This window comes from Micropterus dolomieu, linkage group LG08, assembly GCF_021292245.1.
Source record: "Micropterus dolomieu isolate WLL.071019.BEF.003 ecotype Adirondacks linkage group LG08, ASM2129224v1, whole genome shotgun sequence".
Classification (NCBI taxonomy): domain Eukaryota; kingdom Metazoa; phylum Chordata; class Actinopteri; order Centrarchiformes; family Centrarchidae; genus Micropterus; species Micropterus dolomieu.
In genome coordinates this window covers 23548755-23569483 of record NC_060157.1, presented here as the reverse complement: position 1 = coordinate 23569483, position 20729 = coordinate 23548755, and the positions used below count along the sequence as shown (strand labels likewise).

The 20729-nt window shown below is 41.4% G+C and overlaps 2 protein-coding genes across 3 annotated transcripts in view; both read left to right on the top strand.

Annotated features, from left to right (window-relative positions):
- Positions 1-5861, top strand: part of amt (aminomethyltransferase) — a 9320-nt gene extending 3459 nt beyond the window's left edge. Inside the window, exons 4-9 of the mRNA XM_046057003.1 lie at positions 10-141; positions 234-312; positions 765-910; positions 2249-2429; positions 3945-4100; positions 4288-5861. Coding sequence (XP_045912959.1) covers positions 10-141; positions 234-312; positions 765-910; positions 2249-2429; positions 3945-4100; positions 4288-4463 — 870 coding nt within the window. The 3' untranslated portion in view covers positions 4464-5861. The remainder of the gene's footprint in view (positions 1-9; positions 142-233; positions 313-764; positions 911-2248; positions 2430-3944; positions 4101-4287) is intronic.
- Positions 5862-6337: 476 nt separating this feature from the next.
- Positions 6338-20400, top strand: ifrd2 (interferon-related developmental regulator 2). 2 transcript variants are annotated; one of them, XM_046056874.1, is made up of 13 exons: positions 6338-6892; positions 7914-7970; positions 12632-12748; positions 12982-13066; positions 13262-13386; positions 13675-13832; positions 14779-14832; positions 15147-15325; positions 15788-15896; positions 16905-17039; positions 17238-17366; positions 18419-18511; positions 18733-20400. In XM_046056874.1, the coding sequence occupies exons 1-13, from the start codon at positions 6850-6852 to the stop codon at positions 18811-18813; spliced, it is 1365 nt and encodes a 454-aa protein (XP_045912830.1). In that variant the 5' UTR covers positions 6338-6849; the 3' UTR covers positions 18814-20400. The 2 variants fall into 2 exon arrangements, with proteins under 2 accessions (XP_045912830.1, XP_045912831.1); XM_046056875.1 differs by lacking the exon at positions 7914-7970 and having other exon boundaries at positions 6341-6892.
- The last annotated feature ends 329 nt before the right edge of the window (positions 20401-20729 follow it).

Here is a 20729-nt window from a genome sequence, read left to right as displayed (position 1 = left end):
CCCCCCCAGGGTACGCTGTCCCTCTTCACCAATGAGAAAGGAGGTATTATTGATGACCTCATAGTGACAAAGACAGACCAGGGCTACCTCTATGTCGTCTCCAATGCTGGCTGCGCTGACAAGGACTCGGCACATATGAAGGTAATGCAGACGGACAGTGTACCTGGACAGACAGGCCGGAAGTCTGTTGGACTGATGTGTCTGACGTGTGTGTGTGTGTATGTTGCCTGTAGGCCAGACTGGCAGAGTTCAAAGCTGCAGGTTTTGATGTGGATCTGGAGTTCCTTGATGAAGCGCTGATTGCTCTGCAGGGTAAAATGCTCTTCTCTCTTACTTTTATTTCTTTCCTCCATCACCCTATTTTGTTCTTTCTCCCTTCCTTTCCTCTCATATCTCCTTTCCTTTTCCTTCTTGTCCTCCTGTATGTCAGTCCATCATTCTTTGTCTTCTGCCTTCTTTCATTCCTTCTTCCCTCATCCATCCAACCTCCTCTCTGTGTCACTTGATTTCCTCCCTCTATTTTTCTTCTATTGAATTTGTCTCTTTTCCCAGTTTATGTTCATTATCTCGTTTTCTTTTTCTTTGTTTTCCTTTTGCCCTTGCCAGTATTTCATGTTCTTGTTGCACTCTTTCTTCCATCAGTAATTTACAGTTTCTCCTTCCTCCCTGAATCCCTTGTTAATGACTATCTGATCTCCTCTGCGACCGACTCTCCATGTCTGAGTTTATGAAGATAATTTATCAGTTGTGTTGTGTGTTGTCAGGTCCATCCATGTCTCAGGTGCTCCAGGAGGGGCTGAAGGAGGACCTCAGTAAACTGACCTTCATGACCTCCATCTTGGCAACAGCGTTCGGTGTTCCTGGCTGCAGGGTCACCCGCTGTGGATACACAGGAGAAGATGGGGTGGAGGTCAGTCTCTCTCTCTCTCTCTCTCTCTCTCTCTCTCTCTCTCTCTCTCTCTCTCTCTCTCTCTCCCCCCCCCCCCTTTTGGGCATTATTCTGACAGTGAGTTTAGGCAAAGATAAAAGTTAATCTAAGTTGTTACTTTCACACATTTGTACAAAAAATTTCAGAGGCCTTACAAAACCTTCGGATGACTAGATCTGATTTATCGTGTCTTTCAGAGCATTGGTGGTTAACAGTGGTTATGCCATGGCCACAGAAAATAATAATTTGTGTTTGGGTGGCAGGTGGCCGTTAAAATCATAAAAGAGGACACTTGCAAACAACAATTTGAACATGGTTTTAAATCTGTGAGCAACATATATTAAAGGAGACCTATTGTGCTTTTCCACATTTTATGACTTATCTACAATGTTGGGTGTTCATGTTAAACACGGCCAAAGCTTCAAATAATGAGGTTAAAGTATTTAAAAGAAATCCCTGTGACCCAAAACCTCCTTCCTCCTGTTCTGAACACTCTGTTTTCAACAGCTTTTTCTTTTCCTAACGGCTTCGAATTACAACACACAGAGCTACACGGAGCTTGTATTTCATATATGGCCGTTTGCTCGGCACAGCTACACTCAGTCTGTCTGTACCACTCATCAGCAACAACACTTAACCGTATGCTTAGCGTTTCTTTGTATCTGATAGTTTACTTGTGATTTACATGGCCCCAAATTTGGTGTGTAATGTCTTTAAACACACAGACCTGAAGTCACTGAGCTGTGTTCAGTTAAGTTAAGTTAAAATTTTCCTTTTGTTGTTACTCTGATATGTCTCCTGTTAACACTGTTAAACACTCAAAAGATTCTGTTCACGATATGTTTTTTCAAGCTCTCTCTGTAGATAGCAGGAGGGATGTTGGTGAGTCTCTCTCTAACAGTGGGAATGTGGGAGTTTGCTTCTCTTCATTAGTTTTTCTTTCACAGAAGCTCATCTTTCCCTCGGTGCTTAGACTCACTTGACTCACTCTGTTTTTATCCCATGAACATATGGAGGTCTACAAAAATAAGATGCTGATTAGTTGAACCTCTTTAAATGCTGAAGCAAAGAAATAAGTTTACTTACTATGTTGAGGAAGCCTATCTAAAAATAGACTGGCTATACATTATGTAATGACCTGTGTCCATCCTCTGTTTAATACCAGTCTGTCTTTATTGGAACATTACTTTCCTCCCAACAAATCGTGTTTTCATTTAAATATTGATGAGTTAAAATATGCTGTTTCCAGTTTATCATTTCCATTAAAACTCCTTGGATGGAGACCCAGATCTACAGTCTGTTTGTGTCTCTGTGTCCCAGATCTCTGTCCCTCAGTCCAGAGTAGTGGAGCTGACAGAGAAGCTGCTTACTAACGCTGAAGTGAAGCTGGCCGGTCTGGGTGCCAGGGACAGTCTGCGGCTGGAGGCGGGACTTTGTCTCTATGGCAACGACATAGATGAGACCACCACGCCTGTGGAGGCCACCCTTGTCTGGACCATAGGTAAGATTTTAGTGTTTTTATTAAATGTTTGTTGAAGAAGGCTGTGGGTGATTTTAATTCATGTCAGTTCTTTTATCTTCAGTATATCTGGACTGACATGTCATATGACAGCAGCCTATATGACAAGATTGATTTCACATTCATGTCTTTAAGGTAAATGTGTAGCTGGAGCTAGTAGCCGATTAGCTTAGCTTAGCATAAAGACTGGAAGTAAGGGGGAATAGCTAGCATGGGTCTGTCTTAAGGTAACAAAATCAATCTACCAGCACTGTTAGAGCTCTCTAATTAACATGTTGTATGACAAAATTTAAAAATTACAATTTTTACTGGGGCTGTGTATGTACCAGACTATTTTTTGGCTGCTACCAGTTGCCAAGCAACTAGCGGAAACCAGCCAAGAAATAGTCTAGCCTACTGTAAAACTGCAAATTGAAGTTTTAAAACTTAATTTTTGTAAGAATTCGACAGACGAGACTTCACGTTTATCATAAATGTTCAAGTTCTACACACTATCTAGCAGATTATGAACATGTCCAGTGTCTGTGCTGGCAAGCCCATTTGCTTAGAGTGGCTATAATCAATATTTTTTATAAAAACAATGTATAAAATGACGTGTGTAATGTGAGAGTGATAGTGATGAACCTCACCTCAGTTTAAAGGAGCTTCAGCTAAGCAAGGTTCAGCCGATTATCTAGCTGTCCGGTCCGCAACTTCACTGTTTTATGTCAGTCTCAGCTCTCATAGCATTGTTTTTATCTGCAGCAGGCACAAGTGAGAAAGCTCTTAAACCCCCACTGTGCACTACCCGCTCTGCACCAAACAGCAGACAGTTAAGAGACAATGATATGTCCTGTTTTGTGTTCACAACTTGTTTCTGCTGCCCCCAAGAGGACAAAATAATCAGTTATTGCAGATTTAAGGGTGAGACCGACACCGATGTATGGGTTGCATCCTGAGAGTGATTTCTAGATTGTAAATGAGTTTCAGCATGCTTTGCACCTTTACTCTCAGTTGCTTTCAGATGTAGAGATGAAGAAGGTCAAAGTGTTACTGATAAAGACCATTCTTATCAAACCTAGTTTGGCTCACAGGAAGTTGGCTGTGGGTATAAGCCTGCCATTGGCCAACTATTTCATATTCTCTTCTCCTTCTGCTGTCTTCTGACACTATTTTGCAACGGCATCGTCCCTCCGTTCTGGGGCTGGTTTCACAAAGCTATTTTAGACTGGTCTCTAGTGTAAGACTTTGCTCATAAACTAGTCTAATGCAAGTTAGACTGTTTCACAAAAATAAAGACTGACTAAGTTTAGACCAAAAAAATTAGACAGGCTAACTTAGCTCTAAGATTCTATGTTATTATTGTCCAAATCAAAAACCGGCCCCTGAGCTTAGCGGCGCCAAAGATGATCGTGACTGGTTTAAAAAATTCACACAAACAAACCAGCGTCTTGCCCCCTATATAAAGTGCAGTTTGTTCTATATATTGACTCCATTTCTTTGTCTTCTCACATGCAGGAAAGCGTCGGCGTCAGACCAAGGATTTCCCCGGCGCTGACATCATTGTACCTCAGATCAAAGCCAAGACAGCCAGGAAGAGAGTTGGTCTGGTGTCCACCGGTCCCCCTGTCAGACAACACACACCCATACTCGGTCCTGATGGAAAGATCATAGGTCAGAAAGCAAACGTGGTGGGAGTGATGGACAGGAGAGAGCAGTGGTACCTCTGTATTTCAATGTGGTGGAACACCAGTGGAAGAAAATGAAATAAAGATAATCTTTTTTGTCTCTATAGATGTAGTCAGAAAGGGTGCAAGACAGAGATTTTCAAGAAAAAGACATTCTTTGCTTTTTTGTTTAGGTGAGGTGACCAGCGGCTGCCCCTCTCCCTGCCTGAAAAAGAACATTGCCATGGGTTACGTGGATGCAGCATTCGCTAAGAACGGAACAGCCATCCAGGTGGAGGTCAGGAAAAAAGCAGTGCTCGCCACCGTCAGCAAGATGCCCTTCGTCCCGACCAACTACTATTCTGGATAGGAGGGACACACGCAAACATACAGTACACCCACCTATACCTACACACATACGGTACATACACTCAGACTGGACCTCCACTCTGTTCCATATTTACCAATGCTGCGCCATTTTGTTTACCTTCACCAATGACGATGAGTCCTCCTAATCTAAAATGAGTGTGTGCAGGTGTAATGTGATCAGTCACTTTCATTATAAAGCATATTAAATACTTAAGAGTTTATATTTGAGACACTAACGCAGAGACACATTGTACAGTTCCACTGTATAAAGTCACAGGTGGTTTGAGGACAACAAGACCTCACGTGCAATGCAAAGATTTTGTGTAGGGCATTTCAAACATCAGGCTGTCTGTGTGCGAACAGTCAGTATGCTGTTAAAACAATTCAGTGTTCACTAACATGGTTTCACCTGTGGATGGGTGTGCATGAAACAAATTACAAGCAATACTATTGAGTCTGAGAATGTATGTATGATGTTATGGGCCTAGATACTCTGTTAACATTGTTCAAAGACCAGAGACCAGTTCTGTTTTTTCTTTTTCTATTTTGGAAGTGGACAGCAGGTTAAACTATTTATCAACTTACTGCCCTCAGTAAGAGCAAAAACAGTGAGACTGTGTGGATCCATTAAACACAATTATTTAATTAACTTTTTGTTGTAGAATATAGGTTTTGCTAATGAAACTTGGCAGCAGTAACTCTGTCACCGCTGGACCAAAACAAAAAGATTCCAAATGGTTCTTTTGATGTTCAATCACTCATGTCTTTTTTAAAAGGTCTTTCAAATACCACAGTTATTCATATTCTTGTTGGTCGTAAAAAGTTTAATCAAAGGAGGCCAAACACAGCCAGCTCATAATCCTTCCAATTCTTCTGAAATCTGCTAATTAACACAATAATGCCGGTTCACTTTGTGGAATTGGCATTTTTGTGTTAAATAGCAGATTTCCTCAGATCTTGTTTGGGATGATTTTGGGGGAGTTCTGGTTAGCTCTGACGATAAAGTCTATAACCTGATCTCCACATCGGATAAAACCTGACCAGATTGTTTCTCAGACTGTTAATAATATAATAATATGATAGACCTGAATGAGAAATGTACACTACAACCAAAACCTAACTTGAAAAGATGTTAATTGTCATTATGCGTGTTCTGTCTGGCAACTAATGAAATATAATTTCTGTATTAAACTAGGACATTGTCTTTGGACTTTCTGTGGAGCTCTGAATGTTTTATTTTATAAAACAAACATAGAAATAATACTACTGATTTATAGGTTGTTAGTTTTTTGTACATCACTGTGGATTTTACATTTTAACAGAATTGTATTGTAAACTTTAAATAACATTGTTTATTTTAGAAAATATCTTCTCTTTATTAAAGACAATTTACTTTTCATTTTCCCATGACCTGCTGTTATTTTTCTCTTGAAATGGACACGGATATAAAAATAGGATTGCATAAATGTTTTGTATAGAAGACATTCCTCTTCACATTACTGTTGTCAGTCAGTCTGGCATAATTTTGGCTCCTAAAGAAGGGCCTGGCTTCTGACTTTTCCAAAAATTCAAATTGTGGCACATATGGCTTTGTCTGTTTGAAAATATAAATTTTTTAATGCTCAAAATTCAGACTGTAATGTCAGTTTTCTGATTTATATTTCAAAAACTAATGTCAAAATGTTGTTTCTGAGAATCCATTATTAGCATTTTAGCAGTCAGAGTTCTGGCTGTATTTCCACTGTTGACTTTTTTACAGACACTAATGCGACTGTCACTTTGAATAAGCATAGATTAATCATAGAAATCACATAAATCTAATACCAGGCGCTTCTTCCATTCTGGGACTGTTTTTGGCATACCGGAAACGGGGGATGCTAACGGAGCTAACCTGGCAACCCCGGCTGCCGGTCTGTTGAGAATTACTGAGGAAGATGGTGGACTTTGCGACAGCAGCGTGCTCAAAACTCCGTCCCAAACACTTAGGAAAATACTTATTATCGCAACCTGGTGTTAGATATAGATTACCTGGGGACAATCACAGATAATACACTGTGAAAACCGTTGAGGAAAGTGACTTTCCGTCACCGGACAACTCTTTATTCCAAGACTGAAGAAAGCGGGGAGTTGCGGAGCGTGGCTGTTTAGGACGCTAGCCACCGTTAGCCAAAGTGTCAACAACAGTGGGGAAGAAGGTGGAATTGTGGGAGCATTTTACCCAGCTGTCACAAACCTCAGAGATCATCCAGCCCTGTGCTGCCGCTGCCTTCACACAAACTGTGAAATCTGTGAGGAGGGGAATTGACAGTTGGACTGAAAAAAGGCTAAGATAGCTAGCTTACCTCAGCCAGACTTGTTTTGAACTGTGGATCAAAGCGCTGCTCAAAATGCCACGGAGTAAAAAGGGGAAACGTGGCTCCAGTAAGCCGGGTAAGTGGCGATAGCGGATAGTAACTCGCCGTCAAGAATCTGTCAAGAAGCCAGCTGTAAGGTTAATGACTTAATATGACAGTTGCGACGAAAATGTTAACGTAGTAACAGGCAGTTGTATCGCCACACCTTTAAGCCAGACTAGCGGCAGCAGTTTGCCCAACGTTACCTTGTTGCTTCTGTAACGTGTACATTGTTTTCCAGTCTGCCATGTGGCTTCTAAGGCTAGCTAACGTTATGTGTTTGACATTTTACGTTGACGCCACCCACGTCAACGTGTTTATGTAACGTTAGTGTAAGTTTGAACCATGGAAAACATGTCCAAGAAAGTTAATGGTTATCTCTGAAGATAACTTTCGGGACCCTGACTTGCTAAAGCTACACGTGGAGGGTTAAGATTCACCGCATGTTATTTTTAGCAGCAATGCCATGACACTCGAAACAGGTAGATGAAACTGAGTTGAAGGGGAGCAACTCATGCAACAAGTGCAATATGACCTCTCAGTACATTTGCACATGAATGTACTTAATTTACGCGCAGTTGAGTTGCGGATTGGGAGCCAAAGTTATTTGTTGTTATCATTGTAACGTTACAGCAGTGGTGTGGACCATACATGTGCCTAAAGGCGTTTCAGGCCCCTCACGTTTTATGGAGTGACGTTGCCCGGGAAGCACACACGTGCCAGCGCATAAATGCACGCAAATTACATGTTACAGTTACATGTGTTTGTCTATATATATTACATATGACTTTATTTTATTTCTTTAATTAAGAAATGGACGAATAGGAGTATTAAGTCTAATGTTTCTTTTTATTTGCACATTTTTAACTTTTAACTTAAGGCTTGTTATTTTGCAATGCAAAGTTCAATGAAAAGGGAAAATGGAGCTCACATCTGATGTTTTCTTACCCACACGGTCATTCCTGTATCTTTCTATTCATTCATACACCTCTTCCTCCAATCTATACACCCTTTATTTCATCCACCCATTCATCCCTCCGCCCATGCATCATCTCCAGGCTCTCTTCGTCAGGAGGTTCTTCAGCTGCAGCTGTCTGCTAAAGCCTCGCTGAAAGGTAACTCCTTGACCCCTTACCTCAGCTTGGTGTCCCACCCAAGGCTTGTCCAGAAGCTCTTGAACCTCACTACAGTGCATGCAGTAAACTCAGCAGCCACTCACGTGCTGAACTCATATTGTTGGTTTTGTCCAGCTACACTGAATAGTTTTATTTCTTCCCCCTCTAATACATTTACTGCCCAGGCTGCGTACTGGATTGACTAACTGTCTGACTTTACCACAGCCTCTTTTTTGCAGCACTGGCACCAAAAAAAAGCATGTCATGGTTGAACACAATGAGATAAAGCCCAGCCTTCAAGCTGAGATAGATGGCTCATTAAAAGACAAACATCACAGGAATATAAAGAAAGCTTATCCACATCTGACCAACCTATTCACTTACAGCGGTCTGCCAACATCTAGTTAGTGCTGCATCACCGGTCTCCAATCATCCACCCTCTTTTTCTTACCTGCGCTGGGACCAGAAATGTTTGGATACAGACTGTCATTGCTTCATGGAGTGACCGCTTCCTCTCTCTTTTATGCATGTGTATGTAACGTCATGTCGGTGTATTGCTCTTGACACTGTGTTCACCTCACTGCGTGATATACTGAGGAGTCGGTTTAATTTGTAGTTATGTCATTACTCTGTAGCTTTCCAGCCCCACGTTGCCTTACTGCTCCTGTGTGTTTATTTAGTTTGAATACTTGCACAGGTGATGTTTTATTGATGTTAACAACTTTCCACAAATCTCTACATTACATTACAGCAAATGTGACAGAATCTGATGTTAAATTTGTCAAGTTGTAGTGAGGCAAGAGCTTTTCTGCTGCTCAGTGTTTGTTTCTCCAGAGAAACATCCTGCCTTCCAAAGTTAGTGGTTTCTTATACAGCATTTCCTCCATAATTGTTAATGGTGGAAGCATGGAAAAAACAACAATTGGTCATGACAATAATTAATTATAATTAGAGTTTTGTTGTTACATAAGTTCCCTGACTGTGGGGGCGAAATTCCTCAGCAAAATGCTTGTAGAGGGAACACAGGATAATTTAGTATTTCATTTGAAGCTCAGGTCATGGCCAGGGGACTTAAACAAGCTCCCACCCTTTTGGCTCAGAGCTCTGATTTGTCCGTCAGCAGAGCGTCTTCCTCAGGGACTGACTGACTGACTGCTGGAACCGTGGGAGTGATTGCTATGTAAGCATAAGTAGCAAAGTGGAGATGACACGTGATTCCTGGCAGGGAGCTCGCACTTACTGCAACCAAACTGTGTGTGGGCAGGCTTGCGTGGGAAGGTGTGTGCGCGTGTGCGTGCATGGCAGCGGGGGAGTAGCCTGTACATTGGCTGAGGGTTCAAGGACGATGACTGGGAAATGACTGACTAGTGTGGATGGGGCCTGATACAGGCTCGCAGGGTGTGTTATCTCAGCTGTGAACAGTAGCTTTGTAAGCGAGAGAGCTGCAGGCTGTTCTGTCAAAGAAGTCTGACTATTACAGGAAGCAAAGCAGGATTTTCAGGGCTGTATTCAGGTTTGTCTTGTAACTGCATTCAGACCAAACGCTGAATTAATCCTCGCCTTGGCTTTATCTGTCCTAAATCAACGTTTTAATCCCAAAAATTAAAGTAAAAAGTCAATTTAAGCAGTTAACTCTGACTGTGTAGTCAGAGCATAATCCAGTCCAACTGCTGGTGTTTATATGCACAAGCTGCAGTGCTGCCCCGGCTTTCTCCTCCACAGCTGCCTGTAGCTCAGCATCTGTCTGTCAGCCTACGCTTTCCCTGGTCCTCTCCAAACAATGATCTGGAGCCGTCTGTGACGTTTAGACAATCTCAACGCTCATAGGCTGTCGCGACACAGCCTCATGCAACTTTCTTGCTCCAGTTGGAAATTTTCAACTCGCGCAAATCCTTTCAGATTTGCGTCTGTGTCAAGCTTTCTACCTGCTGTATTATCAGCTGTTCCGCTTGTTTTGGAGAAGAGGAGATCGACTTCAGCTGTGTGTAAAAACTTCCTGACTGGTGAAACCGTAAAAAAACAACTTCGGACCCAGTATTTAGTGTAACTCCGCTGCACGCTGGATGATATTTGCAAGCAATACTACATTTAATGTCGATGGAAGATCTCAGGCAGACTTCGGCGAGACTTGTGTGGCTATCTGACTGTTGATTGTGATCTATTGGTTTGCAAACAAAGGTGGAAAAGACAGGAGCAGTTGTAGAAAAACAGTCGACATGCTCAGTTTAAAGCCAGTAGCCACTACTCGCCCATTCAAAAATTCACTTCAAGGCAAGCCCCACCCCCCCAAAGTACCGGTACTTTATGGAAAGTACAACCCCCCGAGCAGGGACTTTTTGGGAGGTAAAATAAAGACCCTAGAACTAAATTTAGACCCTGGTCCCTTCACTGGAAACGCAGTGAGATCCTTCAAAGGTTCCTATTTCCGGGGTGTAGTTCCTTTGGTCGGAACGCTGCTTATGTATTCGCTCCGCCCCCAACCCTCGATTTGCGTTTAGTGTGAGTGCACAGTAAAACTAGATTTTGTATGAGTTCATCACTCCGTTGATTGAATGTGTTTAACCTCTAAAAGACTGGAGTCCCTGAATTTAAGGCTAACATGTTATCACAGCAGCATCGTCTCTCGCCCCTGAGTGCTTCACGTTTGCAGTGTAAAGAAAAGGCGGGGACCGCTGATCAGACAATGACTCTACAATTGTGTCAAATAGTTGACCTTTAGCCCAGTTTACTCAGTTTACACATTTTGAGCTCAAATGTATACCCGGTCCAGTTACTCATCCTCTTCTCTGGAATGTTCCTGTTACCTGAATACAGGTGAAACAGTTGAATGATATCAGAACATGTTCTACTAGAGTTGTCATATTTACTGTACGTGTGTACAGTGTTAAGCTTGTACTTAAAACAGAACTAGCAGAACAGAACTAACAGAACTTGATACTGTTGCTGGTAGTCTCCAGTTGATATGAAAAAGTAAATAAATGGTTTCATTGAGAACTTAACTCATAACTATAGCTTCCATGTTGCATTGCTGCAACAATACCTGTGACCTCTGTGTTACCTTGATTGTCCTGGTTGATCTCAACACGAAGGAACACACACACACACAGTCTGACCTTTCTGGATCGTACACTGAATAAATGAATGGCCACTCTGGTCTCCAGTAATCCCACCAACAGTAGAAAGTCCTGAGCCAGCAGGAACCTGTGGGTTAGCTTAGCTTAGCCTGCCTTGCTCTTACCCCCTGAGCTGTGCTGAAACATTAAAACACTAATTACTGCCCAGTACTAATAATCAGCTCCTATGTGCATGAGACTGACAATAAAACATGACTAAGACATAAAAAATGACATGATGAATGAAATAAATTGTATTTAAATATACTTCAGCTATCCTTGGGGCTGGGCGAGATGGCCTAAAATGTTATCACGATAAATTTCATATAACTTGAAATAGATGATTATCACGCTAAATGTCATATTATTATTTCTTTCAAGTTCAAAGGCTGATTTCTGCTCCTGGGTGAAAGTTGAAGAATCCAGATGGTTAATATGTGGTTTTGAACTACACTTTATGGTGGGAACAAGACAAACACTTGATGCCAAACAGCGGATCTCTTTACATATCTGAGGTAGAACATTTAAAACAATTAGGATAAAATCTTTTTTCAACAAATATGCATGAGTATATTTTAGTAAAATCTTTTTTTCATTCCCTTTTCCTCTCCAAAATAAATATCTTAATAGAAAAAGTAAAAGCTGATTCAATTGTATAGACTCTTTCAGTGTCTACACAGTGAAGGTGGTTCAGTACTTGGCTTGAAGCTCTGCTGAGTTGTATTAATGACAAATTTGTGCGTTGGTTTGTGTCTGTTAGTGTGTGTCTTTGTACAAGAAGAACTCTGCTGGCGTACAGTTACTGACAAAGAAAGACAGCTGAGCAGAGGAAGCATACGGTCAGCTTCCCTAAAACTGCAATCAGTCACTGCTGGGAAATGGCTTCCAGCCAGAGTCTGGTTTATTGTGGGAGGCTTCATGTTATTTCTCTTTCACAGTTAACCAGCTGTTTTGTTTCTTGACGTTGCACTGCAAGTACATCCGCTAAAACCACCCAAAATTACCATCAAATTTAATCTCTTCTCACTGAAAACTGGCCATTGTGAGTTTTGCAAATGTAATTACTGCAGGGCTCTAGTGTTAGTGCTGCTATTTTGTCCACTCCCTTGTGTTGCAGCCTGCTGAGGAAGTACACAACCAGGCAACATTGTAGCCAATAAAGGAGGAAATAACTGTTGTCGCCCAACAACATTGTGGCTTCTTGTTGGGAAACATTTAAATATATATTGTACTCTGTCACTGCCCTAATAACTGCTGATAGTGAGCTCGTCGGTCCTCCCCTGTCATGATAGAGATGCTCAGCATTGTCTAGATCAGGTGAATTCACCCAGCAGCAGCAGGATATGGCTGAGAACAGCATTCAGACTTGTTTGTTAACTTGTATAGTGATTCAGGTATGATTCATTCACATTTGCTTCCTTGACATTACTCGAAAATCTGAGTTTGTGTTAACTGAGACTCCCAAGTGTGAGCTTTCAGTTGAATTATTACGTTAAATATGAACCACCAACCCGTCTCATTTCATCTGTCTTTTTTTTCTTTCTCTAGGTGTTAAAAATGGCATGAAGGGAGAGTCAGGTGCCAGCGATGATGAGCTGTTGTCTGATGTGCTCAGCCACTACAGCAGTGCGAGTGAAAGCACCTCTGTGATGGAAGAGGGCACAGGTTTGTACATAAATACAGATACTACATACACATGCAGGCACCATTAATCACTTTCACTAAAGGAAATGACTGCAGCCAACAATTTATAGTCTATTTTGTTTATTAGCAACCTTTTTTTATGGGTGTGACGGTGAAACTCGCATGAATTACTTGATCTTTTTCCCTCTGAAACTAAAGCATTAAACTTGCATACAGTTAACAAAATCACTTGTGTGTTGACTGGCTAAACACAGGAGGGGAGCAGGTGGATGAACAGACTGCTCAGGAGGAAACGGAAGACAAACTCAAGCAGTGTATAGACAACCTGATGGATAAGAGGTGAGGTTGTTATTAGTTAGTAGTAGTAGTAGTAGTATTATTTGCAATAATAAAACTAGAAAATGGCAGGAATGAACAGGGAGACAAATACAAAGCACACCACCAATGTGGCAGCCCAACATAGTAGTAGATACTGCAGGAAGTGATGTTACCAAAAAAACTTCTCTCTCCTTGTGTCTGTTGTGCCTCTCTCAGCGCTAAAACGCGTCTAGCAGGACTCGAGTCGTTGCGACAGGCCTTCTCCTCTAGAGTGCTGTATGACTTCCTGACAGAGAGACGCCTCACTGTCAGCGACTGCCTGGAAAGGAGCCTTAAAAAAGGTATAAACAGATATTCCACTATGTTAGTTAAATACATCTCTCTTTATCGTGGTGTAAGTTGTTTTGCATGTTTGAATGACAGTGTACATACAGTATGTCTGGCAATCTGCACACACGTAAGACACGTGTAGATTTTGTATAAATTCACACACAGATCATTAAGGTTTTGTCTTCCCTGAAGTGCTAGAGCAGAAAACATGAAATCCTCTGTTTCTCAAGGTGGAACAGAAATGCAGCCAACAATAACTGCAGTTATTGATAAACAAATAAAAATTTTGTTTCCTCCAGGCAGTGGGGAGGAGCAGGCAGCGGCAGCCACAGTCTTCACCCTGCTCTGCATTCAGCTGGGGGGTGGAGATGAGGCAGAGGAGGGGTTCAAGGTGCTTCGCCCCATCCTCACCGCCATTCTGATTGACAACAGTGCAAGCATAGCAGCCCGCCAGAGTGTGAGTCATTACATAAACCTTCTCTGATATTGTTCAAAACTTTGCATACGGAATTATCTTTCATTGACGGCAACATCTGGGAGAAAAGATGAGCAGAAAATGAAACATGCAAAGCATGTCAGCTCTGACGTATGCGTGTGAAAATGCTGGACCAAAAATATGTTGTGGACTGCAGCTTAAAACTCAGCAACATGACACTGAAAGTTGCAGAGCAACACCAACCAATCGAAAAACATCTGGTTCAGCCAAGAGATCATTAAGTGCAAATTCTGCAATGCATTTCTCCCACCCAGCTGACCCCACTCTCACTTCCATTCTTGTACAATAGTTGAATAAGTCGTATATCAGAAATTCAGTTTAGAAAGTTCGTGATCTGGTTGTGATTTTAAGCAAATTTTACTCAAGGAAAGTTTTCCAGCCTGCTGAGGTTGTAGCTTTGATGTTTTAAGTGTCTTAACACGCGTGTCAACTGTTAGTTAGTTAGTTTATACTAGAATGTTTCTCTTTGGCTTAATTTTACCCTTCCACTTTTTTTTTTTTGGGCTGTACCACCAAGTCAAATTCCTGTGTACATTGTACATTTGGTGAATAAAGAGATTCTGATTTTCACCCCATTGTGTCAATTTTGGAAACAAATAGGAGCCATTAAAATGCAAGTAGTCCCACAGTATGACATTGACAGCAGCCATTTTGGACTCTGAGTTGGGAATTCTGTCTGTAGGAACAAATATAGGTCAGTAGGACAGTATGCCCTTTTTTTGGTCACATCTGTGCCCAGCTGTTGTCAAACCCAGATTATTTATCACTTTTACTGCACTGTTTTTCTAAACTGACAACATTAACAGATCAGGAGAGGAGAACTTCTAAGGTTGACTAGGTTGTTTAAAAATGAAATTGCGTGTCGTTGTGTAAATGTCTGGTTATTTCAATTATCTGTCTTCATCAGTGTGCCAGAGCCTTGGGGATGTGCTGTTACGTCTCTGCTGCTGAAGAAGGAGAGGTGAGAACAGCTTCTTCTCAATGGCTGAGTCCATCATGACACTCAGAAGTCTCAAAGTCTTGTAAGGGGTTACAGGGAAATATTGGCACCTCAGGGATGAGTTTGACTGCTAGTAGTTTCAGTTTACCCGTTGGTACCTCAACAAAATATATATCAGGCAAACTATGGGTTGGTGTCTGGGATATTAAATCATATGTCAGCAGCTTAACAATAGTTGTTTTAGCAGTGTGATGTCATCAGCTGTTTGTCTTTCTCATCCCTCATTACATTTTCTTTCTCTTTTTTGCCTCAACATCACCACCCTACCCTCCCAGGACTTGATCAAGTCATTGGCCCTTCTGGAGAGTGTGTTCATGTCTTCCTACCCCAACAGAGAGGGAACTTTGCCCACACCCAAACCCGGCAGTCCAGGCCTCCATGGCGCTGCACTGCAGGCCTGGTCGCTGCTTGTCACCCTCTGTCCTGCATCTAAACTGAGTGTGCTGCTCGACCTGTGAGTGAAGCAAACAAAACTCATCTGCCTCAGTGGGACAAGAGAGTAAAGTCTTTATAGTAATAGTCACAATGTGATTTTTTTCAGTATTTTCATTGAATTTCTAATTCCTTTTCTAGTAGACCCTGAAAAGGATGCTGAGCTTCTGCTAATGTAACTTTTCAACATTCAGTGTGTACACGTCATGTCACTGGAGGGAAATTTAAAGCTGGACAGAGTTGCAAATGTTCTCCACGAGGACACAAGTTTCAGCTCAGCATTTTAGAATGTTTTAATCACCTCCTGTGTACAAGCTTGGGATATGAACACTGACAGATGTCACAAATAATTCTCTGCTCTGTTTAGATCTCTTGAGGTTTATGGCTGTGACATTTTCATAAATAGTTGCCAAAGTCAAAGTTCTGAACAGTGACTAGAAGTGTAACCAATAGTGATTATCTTGTTTTGTCGCCCTCCCTGTAGTCACCTCCCCAAACTCCAGGCTTGTCTGCAGAGCAGTGACGTCAACTACAGGATCACAGTGGGAGAGACGATCGCCCTGCTGGTGGAGCTGGGACGAGATATCGAAGAGGTAAACACACACACACACTAACTCCTAAAATCCACTGACTCCGGCCGGCTATGGTGCGTTACGGCTGCACCGCGGTTGCCGGAGCTGATCGCGGTCATTACAGTCGATGCTTGTGAGTCCACCATACGCAGCGCGTCCCAGAAGAAGCTCTCCGCTCCGCAGAGAATAGGTAGCAGGTCTATTTTTGACGCAAGCCGCTTCAAGCATCACAGAGCAGATCGAACCAGGCAGGAAGTCAGACACAGAACGGCATAAAGAATCCAGTCAATTTTCAAAATAAAACACTGTGGAGACTTCCGATTGTAAAAGAACAATAAACACTGTTAAAACAGACACAAAAAGAAATCCTTCAACTATGTTGCCTACTTAATCACAGTAGAAGCACAAAAAGCAAACACTGATTACAAAATCAACAAAATATAAACATGTCAGCAAAATCAGGCAGGCAAAATGCTCTGATTCTGAAATTCGCCTTGTGGGAAACGCAGCCTGAAGGTGACGTAACGAAACAGGGTCACATAGAGCTGTGACGAAGGTAGTAGAAGTACAAAAAGGACAAATTAATAACAAGTCCGTAACGTGGGGCAGGCTGCACGCTCCGCTGCTGAAACGCTTCTGAGACGCTTGCTGTGGACTTTGACGCCGAGCTATGGACGCATCAAAACCGTGACGCAGCCGTAACCGGAGTCAGTGGATTCCTGGCGTTACAAACTCACTTGAGATCCTTTGGGAGCAGACACACTCTTTCCTGTCCTAATAGACAGAGAGCTTTACAATTTCTGCCTCTCATTCACTCACACCTATGGTGGCAGCGCTGCTATGCAGGCGCTGGCCTGTCCATCAGGAGCAACTTGAATTGAAATGTCTTGCTCAAGGACACATGAACAGGAAGGGATCATGAAACAAATACTGTGTACACTTCTTCTATCATTGAAGCCACACCTATGGTTTAAGGATGGTTTTGGTGTCATATTTCCGTGCTACAGTTTATATCACTGGTGTGTGCAGGAATTCGAGGTGGAGGACAGTGAAAGTCTGTGTGAATGTCTGAAGAGTTTAGCCACAGACGGCAACAAGCACCGAGCCAAAAACGACAGGAGGAAACAACGCTCCATCTTCAGAGAGGTGCTACATTACATTGAGGTAGGTTTTGTATCTGCAACGAGGATATTTGTTGTTCATGATTTTACTTCTATGTTAGTAACTCACAACATTTGGTCTTTTCATTTTTGAGCTCTGCACATCTGCCCTGACTTTAGCTAGTAGTGTAAACGTCACTCAGAAGAATTTACTCTTGTTTTTGCATATGTTTTTGATTTTTGAGATGTTTCCTTTCTTCAGAATGAGGACTTCACAGAGGAGAAGATCAGGTTTGGAGTGGAGAGCGTTTACATCGACAGCTGGATGAGGAGAAGAATCTATGATGCCTTCAAAGAGATCATGGAGTCCGGAGTCAGACACCATCTACAGGTCAGGAAATGCACTGAAGCCTTTAGTGTACTTCAAAACAAATAGTTTTCTGTGTTCTCACAGGATGGTTGACCTTGCAGGTAGGTATATGTGATATTATATCATGATGCACATTTGCCTCCGACTAAAGATTTCCCTAGTTGACTCAACGTTAGTTTAAGCCATTTGTTGACTAGTTGGTGCACATTTATGATCTTAATTTAATTATTTAAAGATATATTTTTGGGGCGCCAGAAAATGGTTTGAGTTCTAGGGCGGAGAAAGAAAGTTACAATTAACATGGTTAACACTGTGCAGAGAATGTACAGAGAACTACAAAACTGTAATAATGAGACTTAACTATACATTTTACAAGGGCACGAATACTTGATACTTTATCCCCAGCCCTTTTTTCTGCGACTAATTAACCGATGAAATCTTATTCATCTTGACTATTAGGGGGCAGCCCTACATGATACACTAATTGATCATGGGAGAATTCAGCCCTGATTTACATAGCCTGCCCAAACTATATAGTGGCGATAGGGCAAACACAGAGCTCCCGCGGTAGTGCCAGATGTCTACCAGTGGACACATTTATACCATTGCACGACAAATACCCTCATATATATACCCAATTGTGCCCCAGTAGTGCCGCATATGGTTTCATTTGCCGCAGTGTGTGTGAACAGACGAGAAGTTGTTTTTTTGTTTGTGTTTCAGGTGGAGTATAATGCCTGTCAATAAACAAATGCAATACACACCCCCACACGTGCACATATCCCACCGCCTTGTTATTAGATTTATTGTGTAAAAATAAGCAAAGTGATAATGCACAGATACCCAGCATTTTAGCAAAATGGAACCAATAATGACACATTAGAAAGGAAATGCTAATTCAAGCCCCGGTCGAGTTTACATTTGAGTTAATTCAATTAAATTGTCCATATTTTAGTAGATGTTAAAGGCGAATGGTGGAATGCACACTGTTCAAGATCAGCAAATATAAACACAAAACTGGTAAAAAATTGGTAGTTAATTTTAGTTTGTGTGTGTTTTTTCTTTTTGTGCAGTTCAACCCACTACTGAGAGACATCTTTGGGCTCGGCCCTCCCCTCATCCTGGACGCTAGTGTCAAAGGCAACAAGATCTCTCGGTTTGAGAAGGTAACAGCATCTCCTCTGTCTTTGACTCTCTTGACCTGCACACTGGAACAATCTGGCCTTGGAGTGTGTGATTGCATTTTTCTGTATTTATGTTGCATGATGTCGAACTGCTGCGGTGAAAGTTCAGCTAAAAGTGCCGCAAAATACACAAGTCATCTTGTGCGATTACAACCTGTATAAATATTGTCGCAGTCATCTCTTTATCTTTTTTTCATCAACAGCACCTTTTCAACTCCGCTGCCTTCAAAGCCAGGACTAAACAGAGGAACAAAGTCAGGGACAAACGGGCTGACGTCATGTGAGAGAAGGACGGGGATGAAGTGAATGGATGAGCAAGCGAGGAACTCCTTGGGCTGTATTGAGATGGACACAAAATGATGCCTTCAAAGCTTCAGCTGTCAGGCACACAGACTCCACAAACTCTTAACAGGGATTTTTCACTTGTGCTCTTCAGCTGCAATTGAATTCTCCACACAGTAAACATTTATTCGTAGCTCCCACAGGCAAAGGCAGTCTTGCTGAGGAACATACAAAGTGGAAAAACTGTAAAACCATCCTAAACCTCTTTTATGTAGGATTAAAACAATTTAATTACACAGAAGAATACATTTTATGTGCACACATGAAATGGGATTTTTAGATATCCAAAAGATCTTTTATTCATTTTATTAATAAAATACAGAGGAAGTAAAATATTGAGTCTCACTGTAAGAGTTAAACATTTTTATAGCTTTATGGTATATTTGATATCTGTGGAAGCCTTCCATGTTACACTCACTGAAAAACTCTGGTGCTAACGGATATTGTTGATACTCTGTTCAAACTGCTGCCGTTTGTCTAGACAGGTCAGTCAAGTCTTTTTAATCCAAATTTCTGAATTCAGTTTGCACATAAAGCTGCTTCTCCTGGACATAACCAGTCCTTGTCTGAAGCTTAGTGTTCGAGCATCAATGTCCGGAACAAACAGCAAAAAAAGAGGGAAAGATTCTGGAGAAACTCTTCTCTGGGCTAATGGTTCCTAATCGTTCCTTTGTTATTCCCTCTGTTGTTATACCCACAGTGGCTTCTTCGGCTGCCAAACCAGAAACTGACTTCACAAACAATGCAACCTAAAAGATAATGCGTGTGGTGTTTGTGTGAGAGCGTGCTTCGTTAGAATTTTATTTAACATCATGAAACACTTGAAAATATAAACAAGAAGATGCCTAATTAAAATATTAAAGTCAAAGAGTCAGTATTGTCATCTTTGAATTAGTAGAGAGGAAAAATACATTTTTACCCTTCCTGGTGGATTATTGTATTTTACTTTCTAATTTATTAAGAGTACTGTGTAATTTTTAAGAAATTTTAAAAATGCAAAGAACTGACAATGAGAGGAATTTCTAGTTTTTTTTTTTTCTTTTTCTCATGTATATTTTTATTGGAGGTGGGTGGGTCATATAATCTATCCATGTATATGTATTGCAGATAGACTGTACATAGGGATTTATGGTATGTACTTGAATCATTATTTTGGATGATTTTCCCTCTGACAAGCAGTAAAGGCTGCACATACAGGGCCCTAACCAGAGCTGCTGATCAGAGGTTTGGTGGGGATCTTTCAAATGATTGGCATCTAAAATTCAATGACCCACTAAATTGTGGCTGCAGTATCTAAGAGTGCTTTCGATTATATTAAAAAAATAAAAACACTTAACAGCTTCCTGGAAATGTCTGTACCTTGGTGAAAACTTGTCATCAGCTTTTACAGCTTCTGTTGTTGACCAGGTTTGACCCCCTGAATGAAGATCAGCCACAGGCCTCCCCAAACTGTCTTGTCCAGTGGTTCTGCAGCACGTGGACAGAAGGTGGATCAAATGAAATAAAGATTATCTGAGTAAATTCTGAAAGGAGGTGGTGTAGTTTCTGTCCTGAAAAGACTAGATTTGGGGAAACACAAGTGAGATAGTTACTTAGGATAGAAAGTAATAAGATTTTACCGGTGAAGGAGAGGGCAATGTTAGCCTGAGGCACAAATATGACACAATTTAGTATATAATGTTTTTCCTTTTAAGTTATCTGGAAGATTTTGAAACTAAAAGTAGCTGTGGTTTGAAAGATGTAAGAATGATAAACATTTAAAATGTTAAACCCAGGTGAAAGGACAAGCTCAGTATTTCGAGAGTCCTGCAGGCAGGCCAGCAAAAATAAAAATGTCAACACATTGTTGATGTGAATG

What these genes read in the sequence shown, in the direction of transcription:
- ifrd2 (XM_046056874.1), top strand. Translation starts at nt 6,850, where the DNA reads ATGCCACGGAGTAAAAAGGGGAAACGTGGCTCCAGTAAGCCGG. An exon ending in ACGTGGCTCCAGTAAGCCGG is followed by an intron (nt 6,893 to 7,913) that starts GTAAGTGGCGAT and finishes CATCATCTCCAG; the next exon opens with GCTCTCTTCGTCAGGAGGTT. An exon ending in GACAACCTGATGGATAAGAG is followed by an intron (nt 13,067 to 13,261) that starts GTGAGGTTGTTA and finishes TGCCTCTCTCAG; the next exon opens with CGCTAAAACGCGTCTAGCAG.